The sequence below is a fragment of the Anser brachyrhynchus genome, assembly GCF_964034855.1.
Source record: "Anser brachyrhynchus genome assembly, chromosome: 1".
Lineage (NCBI taxonomy): Eukaryota > Metazoa > Chordata > Aves > Anseriformes > Anatidae > Anser > Anser brachyrhynchus.
In genome coordinates this window covers 212,599,752-212,621,701 of record NC_137694.1, presented here as the reverse complement: position 1 = coordinate 212,621,701, position 21,950 = coordinate 212,599,752, and the positions used below count along the sequence as shown (strand labels likewise).

Genomic DNA, 21,950 nt, shown 5'->3' with positions numbered 1-21,950 from the left:
ATCTACTTCACTTCAGCATAAATGTATTTTCCCTTCCTAAGGCCCCTCCTCCTGCCTCTCCACTGGTACCAGCTCACAGAGGGATAGCAGGGACCATGGCAGGGGACAGCCACGACAGTCAGGACTGCCGAGGATGGTAGAGAGCCCCAAGAAATGCCAGGCCAGGTCAGAGATCTCCGTTCTATCCGACAGTGCTGTTCAGTTTGCACTAAACATAGACCAAATGTCTGTAACATGTGACTTGAATTTAGGTCCCCTTCTGACCTTCACTGCATTCTGCTTCATACCTTTCTCATCTGTAGAGCAGTGATTCTGTAAAGCATGCTGACCTGCCTACTGGGATGCTTGACTCGGTATTTTGCAATCCTGTTAGCAATGATCTCCCTGTGAAAAGTCACTCCAAATAATTGCATCAGTGAGAAATTTTGATATTTTTTTAAAGGCTTTATGTTTACATAGGACTTTTGGAATTTGCTAGTAAAGCATTATTTTCGTTTTTCCTTTTTTTTTTTTTTTTTTTTTAGGAAAAAAGGGGGGGGGGATAGTGCTTAAAATTAAATTCTACCCATTTCCTTCTGCAAGAACAGTCATCATTCCCATCTGAGCACATTCCCATCACACAGTCCAAGGAATACTCTTCGTATAATGAGAACTGCTGCGGGAAGGTCTTTTGGTGATACTCAGGCTAGCAGTCAGACTGGAAGTATTTTAATTGTGAGAAGACTTTTTTCCTTAACAGAGAAAGAGTTTTAACAGCAAGGAGTATGACTTCCGGGAGGGGTGAACTCTCCATCTCCCAGCAGGGTAAAAGCCAGACTGAATGCCTTTATGCCAAGTTTCATTGCACAGTGAGTGAAACCTCCTACAGAATGTTAACGGAGGGGATAACCTAGTGATTTCTTTAAGAATGCACTCTGTCATCGAGGAAGGTTTCTTTGTGAACAGAGTCACAACATTAACTTGCCAAATTTATCAGGGTCATCAGTAAATTATGAGCACAGCTTCCAGCCCGTAGATACGGGTCAGACTCCCTTCTGCTGGAAGAGGAGGACCATCTTGTCACAGAGCTGCTTGGTTCGCACACCGTAAATGATGGGGTTTAACATGGGGGGCACCAGCAGGTAGAGATTGGCCACCATTATATGGACATGCGGAGGGATGCTCTGCCCAAACCGGTGGGTGAGGAACGTGAAGAGGGCAGGGACATAAAACGCAAGGATGACACAGGCATGGGATGCACAAGTGCTAAAGGCCTTGAGCTGTGTGTCTGTGGAAGACAATCTCATTACCACCCGCAGGATCATCGTGTAGGACACAAAGATCAGGACTATATCAAATCCTGTCACTACAAAAGCCACAAAGAGGCCATAAATGACATTGACTCTGGTGTCCCCGCATGCCAGCTTCACCACGGCCATATGCTCGCAGTAGGAATGGGAGATAACATGATGCTGGCAGAAGGACATCCTGTGGAGCAGGAAGCAGAAGGGACTCACCAGAAGAACCCCACGCACCAGCACCAGGATCCCAAGGGCCACCACCACGGGCATGGAGAGGATGCTGGAGTGCCGCAGGGGGTAGCAAATGGCGAAATAGCGATCCAAGGCCATGGCCATGAACACGCCTGACTCCACCGACGAGAAGGTGTGGATGAAAAACAACTGAGCAAGACAGGAGAGAAACCCAATCTCTCTGGAGCCAAGCCAGAAGATGCCAAGCATTTTGGGAAGCGTGGATGTGGAGAGGACCAGGTCAGTGAAGGCCAGCATGGCCAGGAAGAGGTACATGGGCTCATGCAGGCTTGGCTCTGTCTTTATAATGATGAGAAGGGTGATGTTCCCCAGCACAGCAATGGTATACATGATGCAGAAGGGGAAGGCAATCCAGAACTGCTCCTTCTCCAGCCCAGGAATGCCAGCCAGGAGGAAAGTAGGAGGATGGGAAGGGGTGGTAAAGTTCAGGGATGACATGAAACCCCTCTTGTCTCTTGCCTACAGTGAGGGTTCTTACATCCTGTAAAAAAGCATCAAACACCCTCAAGCTGATCTGGTTGGTACAAAATACAGACTGCAGTGAGATATGGTCTAGAAGCACTAGAGAGCCAGCCCTATGGCAGCTGCTTGCACTGGCTCAGGAGAGCAATTTGAAACAAGTATCCTGCCAGTTTCCACTTAAATTCTCTGTCCCACTTCATGAAGTGGGCTTGGGGATTCTTCCTGGATCAAACTGAGCTGGAAGAGTGCTCACCTGATACTTCCCCATCTCCAAAGGCTGCCCAGACCAGGAGACCAGATAAGAGCTAGTTTCAAGTAAACCTTGAAATGTGCGCAGTGGAAATATGAAGTTATTATTATCACCAGCCCTACGTCTCTACAGAAACTTTGTTTTGCACCACCCTGCCTGCTTGTGTAAGCAGAGGCACTGTGTTTGCCATGGGTGAGACAGCTGATTTCAGATCTAAATCCTGAGCCAGCACCACAGTAAATTCGCAGTAGGTGAATCCCCCTATAAACGCAGTGCTCCAGCAATGTCTGCTCCTCTCCTGCAAAGGCTGCAGCTCACTCAGCCCCGAATGTTACTCAGCTCATGGGTTTTTCCTAATACCTGAGGAAAAGCATCCCTTGAAAAGCCCTTGCAGCACAGAATAGGCCAATGTTCCTGATGTGGTAAGGCTCTTCAGAAATCTTCCTGGGGCCAAGACCGCTTGTGCTGGAGAGCTGCAGGCGGCAGAAAGAAGGGAAGGCAAAGGATGCCCACGATGAGTGGAGGCATAAAAAGCCTTATTGCAGAGCAACACATTTCTGCCTGAACCCTAAAGACTTACCTGTCTTCTGCAGGTCTCCATGCAGGCACTCTGCACTGCAGAAACCAGGAGATATTTATTTGTTTGTCAGACAAGTCCTAGTAGGCAGCTCGGCATTTCCCCTGCTAATTAACATGTAGTTAGAGAATGAAAAAGGCAGCTTTTAACCCCCTCAGTGCTGATTACCTCACAGACACAGCTACGTTTTGCCCAGTTTTATATCTGTTTTCTTACAATGGGTTTATTTGGAGGAGACTCAGGAGTGCTGGTGTAATTCAGGGTTAAACCACAGAACTGGGTTTGTAATTAAAATTGCAGCTGCAGGAATTATGAAATATTTTGAAAAGAACAGCAATCTATCCTTTCTGTATTACATTTCATCCATAACTCTAATAGAGGCTTAGATAGGGAAGTCAGTGCCATCATCCCCATTGCATAGCTGAAGAATGGTGAAACAATAGATTTGGTGCTTTCCTCTCCCTCCAGGAGCCAGCTGGGGCCAGCAGAAAGCCCAGCCAAGCCGGTCCATCACCACCCCTGGCTCTTGGCCCTGCTTGTGGAGGAGACCCGGGTTCCAACACCTCGTGCTCTGGCTGGGTTCTTCTAATGTTTCAGGGCAGTGCTGACAAAGGATGATTCAGCTGGAAAATGGTTGTCAGAGTCATCACAAAAACACGTTAAGGAAGAAGTCATATCCTCTCTCTTTCCCAGGAAAGCAACACTGTGCCTGCAGTTTGAAAAACAAGATGGAAAGTGAGAACCCTACATAGTTTTCATCTGTACCCAGCAGAAATTAATCATGCTTCCCTGCTCTGAGACTCTGTTAAAAGTCTTTCTGAGAAATGGATGGCTAGGAAATAAAATACAGCATTTTCAGGATGGTTCATTCATTTTTCTTTATTAATTTTTCTCTCAACACAAAAGGAAACAAAATAAGGAACATATGGGGAATGAGCAGGAGCCATTTCTCAATGCCACAGCTATCTGAAAAGACTTTAGATCCATAGTGTGTCTGAAAAACTCATTCACACTTCCCAAATCATATTAGGCAGGTACAGATTGTTTTCATTTTTATGAAAATTTGTTGCCCTTCTAAGCCTTCTAAGACCTAATAAAACAAAATATGATGAAAATGGCAGGGGTCAAAATTGCCTTTAAGTCCCAGATGGCAACTACTCGTAACTTGCTTAAATGGAAGTATTTATTTTGAAATAAAATGCGTTTTTATTTATCAGGAAAGGTTACAACAAGATGTTTTTCATGGAGCCTGAAGCTACAGAAATGCAGACTGCAAAAAGGATGCCCATTTTACTTCAGTGTTAGCTGGCAATTGGAAGAAACTGCACCAGACAGCAGTGTATTATCCGTCAGTTGAAGGCCCTAAAGCAAAACAGCATGTGTTTTTGGTAAGACACCTCTTTTAGCAAACGTAGATGTTAGGGATAAGATGGATGACCCCCTTGGTGCAACACACAGAACTGTGCTGGACAGGGTGCCATGAAGGTCTCTCCTGGATACTCCTGGATTTAATATCCCCCAAAGCACAACCCCACAAACTTCCCATGTGTAATCTGAACGGGTGCTGGTGAATGTACCTGGTACCACAGTGATTAAAGCCCTGCCAAACACCACAGGCAACACAGTGACAAAGCTCTCAAGTGTGCAGGGCTCCCTGTCCTGCTGCTCCAGGCAAGAACTGCGGCCACATCTGCACACCTACTCCTGCCAGTAGCGAGGCAGGAGGGCTCTTGAATTTTTCCTTGACTATCAGGCATACTTCCACTGCATTTTGTGAATTGGTATAGATTTACATGTGTGCTGGGTCTGGCTGGGACGGAGTTATGTCCCTGCAGCAGCCCATGCAGCGCTGTGCTCTGCACGTGTAGCTAGAGCAGCCCTGGTACCACAGCGGTGCTGTGCCTGCTGCTGAGCAGTGCTGGCACCGCACCGGGACTCCTCCAACCCCCAGAGCCAGCAGGCTGGGGGTGGGCAGGGGGTGGGCAGGGGCCGTCACCAGGCGGCTGACCTAAACCCACCAGAGGGATATCCCATGCCGTGGGTGTCACGCTCAGCAATAAAAGGTGGGAAAAGGAAGAAGAGGGCAGAGCAGGGCTCTCATTGTGAAAACATCTGTCCTCCCGAACACCGGCTGCGTGCGTTGAGGCCCTGCTGCAAGGACATGGTCAAGCATCACTCGTTTGTGGGAAGTAGAGAAGAATTTCCTTCCTCTGCACTTCCACACAGCCTTTGCTTGTTGTTTTTTCCCCTTTTCCCCTGTCCATTTTTTCCCTTTAATTACATTATTTAATTAATAATAATTTTTCCTTAATAATTATATTTTTCCTTTAATTAAAGTATCCTTATCTCAACCTGTGAGTTGTTTCTTCCCCTTTTCTTCTTCCCCTCTTCTGAGGAGGAGGAGTGAGAGAGCGGTTGTGGTGGAGTTCAGCTGCCTAGCAAGGTAAAACCACCACAACATGCTCTGTAATTTTTGTTTTGCTCTTTCCTCCTTCACTAGTAGTCTCTTCCAGTGTTCATTGTTTTGGACTCTGGGCTGACCTTTCCAGAGAGTGATATGCCATGCCCTCGAGGGATTACCCACTCATCTACTCAGCACTCGCTAAGCCTTATGTAGACAATGTATCTAGTTTTGGGCCCCAACATAAAAGCAAAAACTTGAACAAAGGGGACCATGTTCATCTGATGGCTGCCAGGATGGCTGAGGCTGGAGCAATGCTCCATGAGGAGAGGCTTGGGAAAATGTGGTTGTTCAGTTTGGAGAAAAAAAGGCTTAGGCACAACCCAAGAGCAGAAGAGCAGCCTTCCTTTACCCATGAAGAGGTTGTCAGAAAGATGGATCCAGGCTCCTCACAATGTGGCATGGCAAAAGGATGGGAGAACAACAAGCGTGTTGAAACAAGAGTGGGTCAGACTGGATATAAAGAGAAACTTCTCCACAGTAAGGACAGTCAAGCACTGTAATAGAGGTCCAGAGTGGTTGTGCAACATCCATTCTTGGAAGCTTTCAATAGCCAGCTGGATAAAGCCCTGTCCTACCTTGCCTGACCCCAGAGCTGCCCCTGCTTTGAGCAGCAGTTTGGATTAGAGATATCCCGAGGTCCCTTCCAACCTGAGTTACCCTGTGATTCTGTGATAATCTTCTACTGATAGAGACATCTGCGTTCAAGAGCACCTGGGCCTCCTGATGGAGTGTAGATCAGCATTCTTAAAAGTACCCAGTGCTGCTCTGGTCATCCTCACATGCAGCGTTTTGTGCACAAATGACTTGCTCTCTGTAACTCACTTGTGTACCAGTGTGTTCAAACCAGAGATCACGCAGCCCTCTCACTGGAGGAATTCCAGGGGCTGCTGCAGAGTCGGTATGTGGGAGCAGCAAACACGTCCCTGCCCATGGCAATGCATCCCAGATGGCTTTTGAAGCTCTCCAAGGAGGTAGACTCCACAGCTGCCTCAAGGATGAAGAACACAGTTTACGATAGTCAATAACAAGACAAGAGTTGAAACCAAGAGGAAAAAGAAGAGATTGCTTGTTTGTTGTTGTTTTGTTGTTTTTTTTCTTCCTATTTTTTTCAGCTTCATAAATAGAAAGAAGGGAAGACAAAGAGCATAAACATTTTCAATGGATTAGGAAAGAAAGAGATGAGAACACCTTTAAATCTGTATGTTTCATTGTAAAATCCTATTACATAACATATATACAGCATAATCCTATTATAAAACATAATCCTATTACACAACATATCTAGGGCAACAAAGCTGGTGAAGGGTCTAGAGAACAAGTCTTATGAGGAATGGTTGAGGGAACCAGGGTTATTTAGCCTAGAGAGGCTCAGGGGTGACCTTATCACTCTCCACAACTACCTCAAAGGAGGTTGTGACGGGGTCGGGATCAGTCTCTTCTCGCAAGCAACAAGTGATAGGACGAGGAAATGGCCTCAAGTTGCACCAGGGGAGGTTTAGGTTGTATATTAGGAAAAATTTCTTCACTGAAAGGGTTGTGAGGCATTGGAACCAGCTGCCCAGGGAAGTGATTGAGTCACCATCCCTGGAGGTCTCCAAAAGACACATAGATGTGGTGCTTAGGGACATGGTTTATTGGTAGACTTGGCAGGGCTGGGTTAACGTTTGGACTTGATGGTCTTAAAAAATTTTTCCAACCTAAATGATTCTATGATTCTAACATCCCTTCCCAGGATCTTTAACCTTTTTACAAAATATGAAATGGTGTCGCTGAAAAATGTTAGATATAATGTTTTTTCCTTTTTCATTCCCCAGAAAAACATTGTTGGAATGTTACTTTTTGACATATAAGCCCATGGGTTGGTGAAGGCCTGTCAAAACAAATGCATTTTGAATCACAGAATCATCTAGGCTATCTTTCACACCTTAGGGCCTATTTTCATTGGCCCTAAGACTTGTTGGCTTCCATAGCATTAAGAGATTTTTGTAGTAGTGTCCCACTGGTAGAAAAGTCATGAGAATAAAGGGAGAAAGGGCTGTGAGGTATCCCTAATTTCATGTGGAATATCTTGGAAATATAAGAAAAAAAATGAAATATGTATGCATGGAGTCAAAAGGTACATGTCAAAAGTACAGAACACCTTCAGCTTGGAAACAGTGCTTCCTTAGGCTGGGTAATATCACATTTAGAACTTGTTATTTTTTCTCTTGTGAGACCGTCATTTTCTTAAATATAATTATTAATGGAAATTGTGTTCAAAATCACTTCCAATAACTCTGGGCCCAAATTTTTTCCAGAGTGTCTACTACAAGGTGGCTGAGCTGCCTTAACTGGATGCCCAAGATGTCAGAACAAGATCACAGGTGGAGGACTTCTTAAGTGTATATCTGCATCTATAATGTTACTGAGTATAATTATTTTACTTAAAGGTAGTTCCTACAGACAAAGTTTTGGCCAAAAATTTTGCTAAAATATTATTGGAAAGTGAACATGTCACAAGCACAAACCATTAAATCATTCCAAAAAAACACCTGTAGTATTCACTCAGCTCTGCAAATGCTGTGGGGGAGAAGGGAACAAAGTGCAACGTCAAGACTTTTTATTAGTTTGCTGATCCATTTTTCCTTCCCATTACATTACCTCCTGGAACAGGGTTGGATTCAGATCATTGTAGTAGATTCACTCTAGGTTTGGTGGGGTAAGCACTCTTGAAAGGAGTTTACAATTGCTATTTACCTTTTACCTTGCGGTAGCACCTTTGAGTCTCCTACCATGTGCTGGGTGCTGCACAGAGGATAGCGCCCGCTCCAAAGACCCTGAGTGTAAAACGACTTGAAGCTTTGTGAGGAAACAGGAGACGACAGCTGAGCAGAAGACACTAGGCAGTTCTATTGTTGTAGATGTGAATTAAATTCAGGATCCTCCTTTGTATCTGTTTGGTCCTCACCCCATAGATGATGGGGTTGAGCATGGCAGGCACCAGGATGTACATGTTCCCCATGATGATATGGACGAGTGGAGCCAGGTCCTTCCCAAACCTGTGCACCACAGACAGCCCGATCAGCGGCACATAGAAGGCCAGGACCACACAGATATGGGCAATGCAGGTGCTGAACACCTTGAGCCTCTCCCTCCATGAAGCCAACCGCAAGACAGACTTGAGGATCAGGAGGTAGGAGAGGCAGATGAGGAGGGCATCCAATCCCATGACCAGCAGGATGGCGGTGAGGCCATACACCACACTGGGGGTAGTGTTGGCGCAGGCCAGGTTCATCACGTCCTGGTGCAGGCAGAAGGAGTGTGACAGCACCCGCGAGCTGCAGAAGGGAAGGGGCAGGAGGAGCAAAGGCAAGGGCAAGAAGAAGACGACTCCTCTGGCCATGGCTGCCAGCCCTATTTTCACTGTTGTGGCATTGGTGAGGATGGCAGCATGTCTCAGTGGGTGGCAGATTGCCACATACCGGTCCACAGCCATGGCCAGGAGGATGGTGGACTCAATGGCCGAGAGGGTGTGTATGAAGAACATCTGGATGAGGCAGGCACTGAAGCTGATCTCCCTGGTGTTGAACCAGTAGAAGGCAAGGACACGTGGCACTGTGGATGTGGACAAGGCCAGGTCGATGGCAGCCAGCATACAGAGGAAGAAATACATGGGAACATGCAGGCTGGGCTCCGTCTTCACGATGAACAGCACTGCACAGTTGCCTGCTACAGCCATGATGTACACGGAGCACAGAGGGATCGCCACCCAGAAATGGGCAGCCTCCAGCCCTGGGATGCTGGCCAAGATGAAGGAGGATGGGCTGAGGTCAGAGCTGTTGGGGAAGGGCATGGCACACAGTGTGAAGTGCAGTCATGCTATGCCATGGCACGTCCTTCACTGCAAGGGAAAAAGAAACAGCAGCATTATAAATCCTTTCCCATGGCCATGAATCCCATGGGGCTGTGACTGTAAAATGCAGCGCTATCTTATAGTTGCCGTACTAATACGGAGAGCTCCTCTCTTTCTTCTTTAGCCCAGTATGGCTATATACAGCAATGCATACCGAGCAGCCCTTGAAACTGAACAGGAATTGCTTGAATTCTTTTAAACGCAAAACACTGCTAAATCAACATTTTAAATGATAAACCCAACAGCAGAACTTTTTTTCTTTCTTTTTTTTTTTTTTAAATCAACATCAAAAAAAAGAAAACACTTTTTTAGTGCTTCCTGTTAAACTTCAGTTCTGCTTGAGTTTTTCCATATGTGCTGTTCTGCCCTGTCAGAAATGTACTCTGTGAAACTGTCTGTGCTGCCTCCCACGGTCCTCAGTAGTGCAGCACAAACACTGAGATGCACATATTTGTTTGTTTGTGCACATAAATTGGGGATTCATCCTTTTGTATCTGAAAACACAGATGGAAATATCAGAACAACTGCAGAGAGAAAAATCTGATGATTATTCACCTTATTCTGTATTTGTAAACTTTCCGGTAGTGCTGTGGCACAAGTAGAATGATCGGGAAGATATGCAAAAGCATTTGCTTTGGGTGCCCTTTTATTCTCAGGGATTAGATTTTAAAAAATACTAGGGTTTAAAAGTGTTGGGAGAGATTGCCAATTGCTGAAGCAACATCGGTGTTACAGCCCCAGAGCCGCACATCACAGCCTGCCTGGGGCAGCCCCGGAGGACCTGGGACAGAGGCACAGACCCTGCCTGACTCTCACAGAACTGCTATCTGCAGCGTTACTGAGCTTTCTGATAATGGATTTCATGTACTATCCGTGCAAAACATGGATGCAGAATATTTTTAATGCAGGCTATTAATACAAATGATTTTAAAAGTAGCATTTGGTTGCAAAAAAAATCATTTTTTTTTTTTGCTGCACATCTGTGATGAAGCACTTGCCCTAAAATAGCAATCATAGTTTATTTCCCTGATGTGGGGTTTTTCCATCTTGAATCTATGATAAATAAAGCTCATACACTAGCTTTTTATACACATTTTAAAAACAACGTAGGCGGACTGTTACCATCAAGTTGCCTGAAAGCTATTCTAGAAATGAATTTTTCAGCAAACCACTTATGTTAAGATGCAAGTGGAATGAACAAACTGCTTCAGTAATTGCCAACAAGTATCTGAGCCAACTTACCTGCCAGCCACTGAGGTGTAATTATAGTATGAATCTCATTGCAAAAAATCTGCCTTCCTATTCATTTCTTTTGAGAGAATGTGACTGGGAGAGACGCACACACAAAGTAAATAATCCCTGGATGTTCCAGTTCATCATTAGTTCTTTGGCATTGATAAATGCACTGAGGTTTTCAGAAGCAACTAACAATTTTGAATATCTTGTGTAATGAAGACCAGGTACATAAGGAGTTTGCTTTTTGTAGGGATGAAAACTGGATCTGTACCTTTACAAACACCAGTGAATGCAGATTTATTTTTCCTGGCTGATACTCCCACTAGCAAGCCCCAGTAACTGCATTTGGCAAGGAGTGGGCACATGGAGACAGTAGAACCACCCAAGCCAGAGGACCACTAGCAGCAGCCACAGCTGCTGCTATTTATTTATTTTATCTCAATAAGTTTTCATAAACATTGACCAAACTTGTCCCACTGAGCCAAAATTTGCCTGAGACCAACTTCCTGGGATAAAGCTGGCATTCCCAGGCAATGGGACAGTCTTCTCCACAGAATAATCCTCTCCACTGCTCCCACCTCTAATGTGGCAGTGAGAGGGGAATATATACCTCCTCAAAAGCCTTTTGAGCCATTTCCTTATTTTTCAAAGTCTCCAGTGATTTCAAACTTTCTGAAAAGAAACACTCATGAAAGGCTATCTTAATGAGACCTGTTTTCTTAATGAGTTGGGACCAGTTTGCTGCAGAGGTGATCTCCACTCATTTCCACCAGATGATGTCTATGTAAACTGTCCCAAAGGGTTACACACATAAGGACACTTGTGATGGATTTGGCCTGATGACTTCAAGGAAATATGCTGCTTTCTAAACATAGGTGCTGCAAGATCTGCAGGGACATCTGCCAGTAGGGCCAAAGGAATTAAGGAAGAAGATGAGCTCAGAGATGAACTTTCCTGTTTGTGCTCTCCACCAGAGCAGCCTGCAGCCCCATGACACTCCTGTGGTGCAATGTGTTCTCCTGAGCAAAAGGAAGGGGTTCTTCTCTGGGTGCAAAACCTAATCAGGAGGAGCCATGGTCAGAGGGCTACCAGGCCGAGTCAAGCCTGCTCTGGATGGTGGCAGGGACCATACCAGATGCCCCTGAAGACTCAAAATGTGGTAATGAGATATGGAACCTCTTCCAGCACCCTAACAGACTGTATAAAACTTGACTTGAAATATTTTTTACCTCTTCTATATTTTATTTAGCATTAGTAATTGCAACTCCTTGTTGTGAATTGCTGCGTTTTGGTAGCTGCGTCATGACCTCTCTCCCAACCCTCTGATTCAGTGTCTTGGAGCTTTTCACCTCCGGGATGATGTCTCCCAAAGATTTTGATCTGTATGTGCAGATTTCAAAAGATGAGTACTTCTGGGAAATGGGCCAATATTCTTAATACAGTGCCCAGTGTTGTTGATACTTGTCTTCTCCTGTTACTAGAGCTGATCAGAATTTTTCATCTGAACTTTTTCGCCTTTAAAACCCTGGAAAGTCATACTGACTGCATTTGTTTTTCCTTATCATCCCCCCTCCCCCAAAAAAGTACACTTCAAGCCAAAATATTACTTGAGAGGGAAAAGAGAAAAGAAACATTAAGCATTTTTTTTTTGAAAAAAAAAAATTCAACTTAACTGATGGTTTGTGGAAATGTTTTTTTTTGTTTATTTGTTTTTTTGTTTTTCTAGCTGGTTGTCATCACTTGTAAGCAGCTGTACCTGCTTGTAACTCAGCTGCTTTCTGTTTACAAATACACACAGGTCCTGGCTAAATCAGTTGGTCTGGGCAGGCGCTCGCTCTGCGTGGAGTCAGACCAACCTGTGCTACATTAAGGAGAACATGGCTTGAGCCTCATCCCCCTGCCAGCCACACCATCAGCCGGTTCCTTGACTCCAGGGACAGCCCCGGCTGCTGGCTACTGGCCCTGTCCCAGGCCATGCCCTGGCTTAGGTGAGGGGACAGCACTGGCCAGGGCTGATGCCCACCAGGCAGTGGAGTACAGCCACCCTGCCTGGGGGAGGGAGAACGGACGGATATGGATGTGTCTGAGGTGTCTCCAGGACAGAGAACTGTCCTTATTCCTCTTCCAGTTATGGTGTAGACAAAGGCTTAGAGCATGGCAGGGTGTGCAGCGAGGCTCCACAACTATATATGGCTTTCGTTCCCCTCTTTCTTTACCCTCCTTCTCTTAAACCTTCCTCTTCCACACTCCCCTCTCTTCCTCTCACTTCACCCTTCTTCTCCCTCTCCCTCTCCCTCTCCCTCTTCCTCTCCTCATTAAGACATACCTGTGATATATCTCACATGGCTCTTCCTCTGCCTCATAGGAAATAGATCTGTTGGCAAGTACTGTAAGCATGGAACAAAGTGCAGAGCTCAGGGCATCACAGAATAGGAATTAGCAGGTTTAAGTGGCTCATCTATCTTTTTCCTCACAACAGTTGTTAAACCACAATTAACTTTCACATTCCCAGAGGCAGCCACAAAGATCTTTGAACATATGTTCCTAAAAGACAGTACCTTATAAAGGTTCTCAGATCCTGAACATCTGCTTGGTGCCCTTCAGCTACACCAGCTGGGAAGCAAACAGGGAGACAGATGAAGCTCTGATGAACTGGGTGATGAAAGTGCACCAAATGCACTGCAAGATTCACTCCGCTGTGGTCTCCAGCTGTGCTAATACATCTCCTACATGCTTTCCTCAGGCTCTCCAGTGCCACCCAAATGTACATTTGCTTGCCATGGCAGATTCCTCGGGCTTTTGCTGCTTCTGAGAACAGTTGTAGCCAAGAAACACACTAGTCCAGGAAGAAACTCTCTGGAAGTTTTCAGCCTGGGAGCAGTACTGTGCAAGGATCCTGTGAGCTGAGTATCTCCCCAGCAAAGCTCTTTTCTAGGCTTTTCTGCTGAAAGATTTCTTTGTTCCCTTAGTCCTTTGGTAACAGCTGGCTACAAGCACCATGCCTTAGGTGCTGGACCTTATATATTTTGAGCAAAGAGTCTCAGTGCAAGCAGGAGCTGCTGTGCCTACTGGCCAGGCAGAGGTTATGATGGTGTTCTACTGAAAAATATTTCACCCTGTGCAAGGGCCCAAAGGGATCTTCAGCAAAGATCCCAAAGGGATCCTCGGCAAAATAACTAGCACAACACAAAGTAAAGAGTGTCCTGGGAATCCTCCGCTTGGGAATCTTCCCTTCTCCCTTTTCATTTTTTACAGAGAGGTTCCCTCATTATTCTTTTCTCTTTTTTTTTCTAGGTACAGTGATGAGTAAAGCAGAACAGAAAAAGACACCAACCCTGAAATATGAATATTCATCAGAAATATGAAGTGCTTAGCAACAGGCAGAGACAGCCCAGCTCCAGTGTTCAATCCTGTCCCTACACCCTTTGCTGCTTCACTCTTCCAAGGTGAATACTGAACATTTCTTCTTTCAAGCTGACCAAAGTATCATAGAATCATAGAACATCCTGAGTTGGAAGGGACCCACAAGGATCATTCAATCCAACTCCTGGGTCCCCAGAGGACTACCCAAAAATCAGACCATGTGTCTGAGAGCATTGTCCAAATGCTCCTTGAACTCCAGCAGCTCAGTGCTGTGACCACATCCCCGGGCAGCCTGTCCCAGTGCCCAACCACGTCTGGGGTGCAGAACCTTTCCCTAACCCCCAGCCTGACCCTCCCCTGTCCCAGCTCCATGCCGTCCCCTTGGGTCCTGTTGCTGTCCCCAGAGAGCAGAGCTCAGCGCCTGCCCCTCCGCTCCCCTCGTGAGGGAGCTGCAGGCCGCCATGAGGCCTCCCCTTGTGAGGGAGCTGCAGGCCGCCATGAGGCCTCCCCTTGTGGGGGAGCTGCAGGCCGCCATGAGGCCTCCCCCCAGCCGCCTCGTCTGTGGGCTGAACAAACAAAGTGTCTTCATCTCCTCCTCATGAATCTTGCCCTGCAGACCCTTCCCCATCTTTGTAACCCTCCTTTGGACACTCTCTAATAGTTCTATGTCCTTATCATACTGTGGTGCAATATGGCTTAAGACCAATGAAAATACAGCTCCATCTTTTGGAGGCATGAAAGATTTGGAGTATTTCTGTTCTGTCTGTGGGAGGAAGAAAGACAGGAGGGTTGCGAAATCTTTCTGTTCTGCTGGCTGAGGCCCATCTCATAGCAGAGGAAAACAATGCTGGGAGACACTGTTACCTCCGATCTGTGACGTGCCCCTAGAGGCCTCCACTTCCCATCTCTCTGAGGGGTACATTTGGTGCCTGGTGGCTCTCAGCTGGATGTTTGTAGTACATGACCCATAATGCCGGGAAGATTAACCATTCCTATTACATTTTTGAAACCCCTCTTTTTCAGCAAGAGCCCCAAGGTACCATCTTGAAGTATATTTAATACAATCCTGTGCTCTAGTAGAGCAAATCCTGAAGATTGTAAGCAACTCCAACCTATAATCTCTGCATCATACAAACAGAAATAAAGAAGAAAAGGAAAAACAAAAACTTTATCTCATCTTTTGACCTTTTACAATGAATACATGTCTTTTATTGAAAATATTGTACACATACATTACATTCAGTGCAAGACAATGGCTGGAACATTAGACTTGGTAAGACAGTAAGGTTCAGTGAAATAAAAACAAGGTGCAAAAGCAGCATGGTTTCTAACACTGTAGATGTGTGTGGCAGTTTAGAGACACAGATGAAGATGAAGGTTGAGCTGTTTTTTAAGGAGGACTAAGAGTATCGGGGGCTCACTTAACATGACCTTCAGAAAATTCTGTGTTCAAACTCTGGAACTGAGCTCCATCTCGTGGGGTGTTCCCAGCTGACCAAAAGGCTGAGATATTCAGAGTGGCTTCAAGCTCTTGGCTCAAGCCAAGTGGAGCTCCAGTGTAGTTTGATGTCTTCAGCTATCTGGTGACATATGGTGAGGGAGCAATCAGCCCATTCAAGGGAGTCCAAGTCAAGTTTACACACTGTCTACTAGAGTTTGGATAACATGCATAACATGCATTGCAGATATTCCTTGATCCACCCCATTGTGTAGCTTGAAAGAGAAGACCATTTTCCTGTAATTGTCTCCCTCAAATTGGGGCTTCCATTTGTGTATATCACTATCATAAATGCTTGGGGTGTTTACAGGCTGTTGGAATGGATGAAAGATCATGCTAGGACAAAACATGGAAGATCACAGCTCTGGGTTGAGGGACAGTGTCTGAGTGGATCTGCAGTTCCTTTGTCTGGCAGTGATCCCCATGGATGCAGCACCAAGAAACCGGTCCACTAACTCTGACCACAAAACCAGTCCACTAGCACTCTGGCAGAATTGGTGGAAGAAGCTACCAGTCTGATTCACTCTTCCTCCACAGTGCCCTGAACAAAACCTCACGGATGTGGCTAGATTTTATGCTGTAGATAATGGGGTTGAGAGCAGGGGGAATTATAAGGTAAGTGTAGGCCACCAAAGTTTTAACTAGAGGAGGAATATTCTTTCCAAAGCGATGAATCATGGACAGTCCGATCATTGGGATGAAGAATATTAGGACAGCACAGATGTGAGAGACACATGTATTCAAAGCCTTGAGACACTCCTCCTTAGCTGCAAGGCTGATAACAGTTCTAATGATCAGGATGTAGGAAAGCACAATGAAGATTAAGTCCATCCCCACAGTTGATAAGAGAATAATCATACCATAGAAGACATTGACCTTTATATCTGCACATGCTAGGTTCATGATATCAGGATGGAAGCAAAATGAATGAGAAAGCTCGGTCTTACCGCAATAGCTTAATCTTTTGAGCAAGAAGGGTATGGGAAGGAGGGAGACCATGCCTCTCAATATAATTGCTAGACCTATTTTTATGACAGTTGTCTTGGTCAGTATGGATGGATATCTCAGTGGATGAGAGATGGCAATGAAGCGGTCAAACGCCATTGCCAGCAGCACAGAGGATTCGATGAAGGACAGTATATGGATGAAGTACATCTGAGTGAGGCAAGCATCAAACCCAATCCTTCGGATATTAAACCAAAAAATGCCCAGAGTAGTAGGCAATGTACATAAAACCAAGCCCAGGTCAGTGACTGCCAGCATGGAGAGGAAGTAGTACATTGGTTCATGAAGACTTTGGGTCTTCTTTACGATGAATAGGATCAGGCAGTTTCCCAAGAGAGCAATAAAGTAGAGTGCACAGAAAGGGATGGAGATCCAGTGGTGAAGGGCTTCCAGGCCTGGGATGCCCATCATGAGGAAAGCTGAAGGCTGATAGAAGGAGCCATTGAATTCCCACGTGGTATGTGAGTCATGCTCCATCCCAGCTCAGATCTCACATGACCTATACCTAAAACAAATCAACAACAGAAACTCCGTATAGTTGGACTCTCCACTGAATGCAGAACTGCATAATGACAAGCCCCACATCCCTCCACCTCCCCACCAACCTAGGCAGATGCCTCTGTGCTGTTTAAGCCATCATTAGAATTATCATAGTGTGACATACGACTACACTCTCAGCTGTCCATTAAACTATAAAATGAAGGAAAAGAATGAACATTTATTCTTAAAAATAAAAAGATTTTGTTTTTCTTAAAATGAAATTTAAAATGTTTCTGGTGAGTGCTACTACTTTACTTTTGTCCACAAATTCCACAGGTTGAATTGCTTTGCTGAGTAAAAAAATGCTTTTTCTACAGTCATCCCAACCAAGACTAAGCTACTAAGAAACTGGTTTGGTTTTGGTGCTAGCTGGAGATTGAAGGACCTGAAGATGGTGAAAATTACGTCTTGGTGTAAGTTAAGATATCAACATTAGAAACAGATGAGAAAATACAACAGAGAATCAGGCAATTAAACATCACTGATCTCAATTCAGAAGAGCAATGCCCCAGGCTGAGAGGTCAAGGAAGGAGGCTTGTTCAGCCTGTAGAAGACCTCTCAGGGATGTGAAATTGGCTTTCCCCTACCTACAGAGAGGCTATCAAGAATTCTCTTCATAGCAGTGTGTGGCAGAAGGATACAAAACAACATGTATAAGTTGAAACAAGTGAAGTTCGGACTGGATGTAGGGAGAATTGTTCCTCCATGAGGATGGTCAAGCATTGGAGCAGGTCGCCCAGGAAGGTGATGTGATCTTAGAAGTTTTGAAGACCTAACTGGATAAAGCCTTGAGCAGCCTCATCTGACCTTCTAGCTGGCCCTGCTCTGAATAGGATATTGGACTCAAGATCTGAAGTATCTCCAACCTGAATTTTCCTACCAGCTTATGAGCATGTGCTCTTACCATAGGTTTCAGTCCTCTTGTAGGATTCAGCCGTCTCAACACTATCCAGATACCTATCCTGCATGAACAACAATGCACCCTAGGATGCTTGAGAGGCTAATGGGTTTCCTGCGCCCTCTCTGGACCTTCTGTGACTGAAAGGTTGTTTCGGTGGATGGAGAAAAGCAGCAGATGTGGAAAACAAGAGCCATTTAAAGGAAAATAAATATTTGTGGCTTCAGACTTAATGTACTTTCTGTAGGATATGAAAAAAGCAAGTCAAAACATACCTGAATTATGAGCAAGAGGATTTACCACAACACATTTCGTTTTTGAATAAACACACATATCCTCCACAACATATTTATTATGTTCCTAATATGATTTTGCTCCATTAGATTCTCAACCTGTAACCTGATTCAAACCTCAAATAAATCCCAAAGCTTGGCAAGATAAATAAACATCTTCCTGCTCTGGGGCAAAAGCAGAATGTAGTTGATGGCAAGTGCGGAAGAGCCCCATAGCCATTTCCTTTCCACTCAGTCATCGCTGCAAAGTCACACATCAGCATCACGAATTGCCTTGGCTGGCACGCAGCCCCGCTGCCAGTTGCCGAAGGGACAAGGCACAGGAGATCCTTGTCAGAGCAAGAGGCAACACAGACATGGGTGAAGCTGTCCGCCACAGGGCAGCTGGTGCTTTCCCTACCACATCAACAGTGGTATAGGTTGGCAAAGAAAGCTGTGCAGAGGAACCTTGGGTCCCAGTTGGCAGCTTTGTCCTCCCCTAAGGTAAGACCTGTCTCTTTCTGCTGATACCACAGCATCCGATCAGTGAGAATTAATCTGCAGACTCATGCAATTTGGTCTCACCTGGAGACTGTGTAAAAAAAAAATCCAAAATAAAAGTGTACGCATGCATCTATGTCTAACTGTGTCCTTTAGAGCATCATACAGTAGATATCCAGGACCCTCAGAGATATTGAGATTCAACAGTTTTCCAGGGTTATGGAAGTAGATAAAGAGGAAAGACAGTGCACACTGGGAAAGAAAGGACTGGTCACGACCAAACAGATCTGTCAGGGATTCTTCTCCTGCAAGAAAGCCTCCATGCAGAACTGACTTTGACACTGGCAACTCCTACCATGCTACACAACACTAAAAGAAATTGGCTTTACCAGGTCTTCTATTCTCTGAGCTGTGTCTGCTTTGCTGTGTGCTCGTACGGATTACAGAGAGGGATCTCATTCCAAGCATTTTTTTCCCCTCCATGTTTTATGCTTGGATATATGTATGTATACAAGTAAATAAATATGTATAAATGTGTAAAATACTTATAATATATAAAATATAAAAACATGCATGCATGTTTGTGTACATCTATGTACATAATATGTATATTACATGTGTATAGATACATATAACACACACATATGTTACATGTCCCAGCTGACTATCACAGGGGAAGCAATTGCACTTTTCACACTGCAGCCCTGACAAGGAAGCCAATGCCCATACCGGAGGGTATGAATTTAAAGATTAATGGCAGCACCTGAGCAGCATTCACAGCCAGCCTAGGAGCAACAGAAAACTGTGCTCCTGCTCAGGGCACGATCCAGCTGCACCACCCTCCTTCACTCTCCATCACTCAAAGGCCACCTTCTTGTCTGTCTGACCTTGATTTTCATGCAGGAGCTTCAGCAAAGTCTTGGTGCTTTAAGGGCATCTCCTCAGCCTAGGCAAGTGCAGGGGCTGGGGAAGGATGAGACCAAGACATCTGGTTTTGAGCATCTGAATGAAGGGTCAGCCACTCAGCAAAGGACACTTAGCAAAGGGACTCTGGGGACACAGCACCCCCAAAGCCAAATTCCTGTTGACTTTAAAGGCAAGAACAGGAACATACCATTCCCACCGGCTGAGCTGGGCCATCAGACAGTGGGAGCGCAGCCTGGCCTGTGCACGAAGCCCATCACTCTTCAGCGAGCGGTGCCACAATGGCTGGGTCATCCCCAGTGGTATCTCAGCTCTGCTGCATGCCAGCACTCCCCAGCAGTGCTGACATTGCAGCCACCCACCCCACCCAGCGCTCCCAGCCCCACGGGGCCCCTGCGGTGCTGTGGACATCCCCGACAGCGCTTTGGAGGCACACATCCCCGCCCACGAGGACTCCTGCCCCATAAACCACAGCCGCTGCACTAGGAAAATAGGGAGTGCGATGTGCTTGTGATGAAGAGGACGCTAATTGCCCAGGGAACTTACCAGGCGCAGCAGCGGGGCCCGTGTGCCTTACGACCTGCGATGCAGAGGAAGAGCCCGTGTCCACACGCAGCATGGGGAGGGCAGCGTTTATAAGGCGCCCCGAGGACTGGCCCGTCCTGGCCTCGCAGCCAATCAATCGGGAGCCGCCGGAGCCCGAGCTCCCCGTGCGTAAACAGCATGAGACGTACGAGTGAAAATAGTGTGTGAAGTAAATGATCTTTTCCATTTATGATGCTCTCCCAGCAAGGCGTGATTTTCTCCTGATAGTTTATTGGGCGACATGTTTATAGCTCCCTGTGATTTATGGCTGGCAATGCTGCAGCATGCTGGCAATACACACAATTTTTATTGTGAGAATGGATCTGTAATGCAAATAATAATAAATTTTGCAAGGAGTGTGCTTGCAGCATTTCTCCAAGGGAATAACAAAGGTGAAATGGTGCTGGCTGTCCTCTCTTCATAACCAGTGAGACATGAAATATTTAATTAAAATCATAATATGTTGCACAATAAAAACAAACTCAATATTACAAAGCCAAACACAGACGCATTAGCAGATATCCTCTCAGATGTCCCAGAAGTCTGTTGTATCTAGATGTCTCGTGGTAATAAATTTATCTTTACCACCTCAGCTGTGAGGTGGAAATTGCTATTAACCCCTATTTCTGCGGCTGCCAGACCAAGGCATACAAGGGCAAATCTAACGGTTTTCCTCATTCTTGTATGAGGTGTCTATGGTAAATCCAGTCGCTGGACCTAAAAGATACTTCTGTAGTAGGAAATTAGGCCTTACTGGGGCACTGCCCACTGTCAACACCAGTAAATTTTTGTAGTGCTCCCTGGTATGGTGCGGACCTGAGCCAACAGCACTTCAGCAACTCCCAGGCAGGGGTTCAGGAACCTCCATGGGCAGTTTGCATGTGGCCACCTCTTTTTAGAGGCCAAGGGGTTTGCTGGCCTGATCACAGACCTCCTGGTACCAGCTGGCTCCAGCACCAAAGAGCAGATAATTTACAAGCACAGGCTTAAGGTACTTGCCTGCTCCTATCTGGTTGTTAAACCTCACAGCCAGACTTGTGGCTGAATACACTGAGTCTTCATGACACTCATCCACCTGGTCCTGACATAATTTTGTTATTTCTAGATGTCTCACATAAAAAAAAAAAAAAAGAGAGAGAGAGAGGAAGAGGAGCTATGAAAGCTAAACAATATCTTGGAGTGAGCATGGTTAGAGGTGTGGAATAGATCCCTCCAGAAACAGGATTATTGGACAAGGACACTTCAGCCTTGAGAAGAGACAATAAGGCAATACAAGAAAGGTCCATAAGATAACGAAAAGGGGAGAGAAGACAAATCTGGAATGATTCCATTCATTGACACTGGATGATGTGGGAGCCAAAAGTATATATATATGTATGTGTGTGTGTGTATGTGTGTGTTCAAAAAAGTATTAAACATATTAATGCATGAGAAATTCATTGATTTTTATTAAACATGATGGCCAAGGTGTGGCCTTCCTGGGAAGCTTCTATGCTGATTGCTAGACACTGCATTAAGTGCCAAGGGAAGGATCAACTGCAAATAACCTTCCTAAATGCCCATTAACGGCCAGTCTTCAAGGCAGGATAAGAGACTGAAGAGACCTTTAGTTTCATCCAGTAGAATAGTTCTTCTGTTTTCCAGTGCAAACCAGCTATAGCCAGAGAACATCTTTACACTGGAAATTGACAGCTGCATGGGTGCTGGCCATAACAAGCACAAAACTCAAACATGGTGTGAGGGATTCAGAGCAGCTGAGATGCCACCGTGCAGAGTGGAAGCAGGAGGCTGCCCTGGAGCACCAGGGAGAGGAGTGTCCTGCAGCAGCGTAAAAAGATGCTGCAAAGAGATGGCAATAACTTGCCTGCAGGGCTAAGGCAAAGTGTCATGGGCTGAGCTGGCAGGAAGAAAACCCGAGGTTAGTCAAGGAGTGCACATTGAAACAGGTGAG

At 45.6% G+C, this 21,950-nt stretch overlaps 2 protein-coding genes across 2 annotated transcripts; both read right to left on the bottom strand.

The window, feature by feature from the left end:
* Positions 1-462: 462 nt before the first annotated feature.
* LOC308187859 (uncharacterized protein) lies at positions 463-20,728 on the bottom strand. The gene is made up of 4 exons (XM_080576251.1): positions 19,961-20,728; positions 8,165-9,165; positions 8,057-8,123; positions 463-1,991 (listed from the first exon to the last, which is right to left on the bottom strand). Exons 2-4 carry the CDS (start codon positions 9,115-9,117, stop codon positions 1,023-1,025), a joined length of 1,989 nt encoding a protein of 662 aa, XP_080432377.1. The 5' UTR covers positions 9,118-9,165; positions 19,961-20,728; the 3' UTR covers positions 463-1,022.
* Positions 14,932-16,899, bottom strand: LOC308182199 (olfactory receptor 51G2-like). Its single transcript, XM_080566417.1, has one exon. The coding sequence runs from the start codon at positions 16,754-16,756 to the stop codon at positions 15,782-15,784; it is 975 nt and encodes a 324-aa protein (XP_080422543.1). The 5' UTR covers positions 16,757-16,899; the 3' UTR covers positions 14,932-15,781.
* Positions 20,729-21,950: the final 1,222 nt, after the last annotated feature.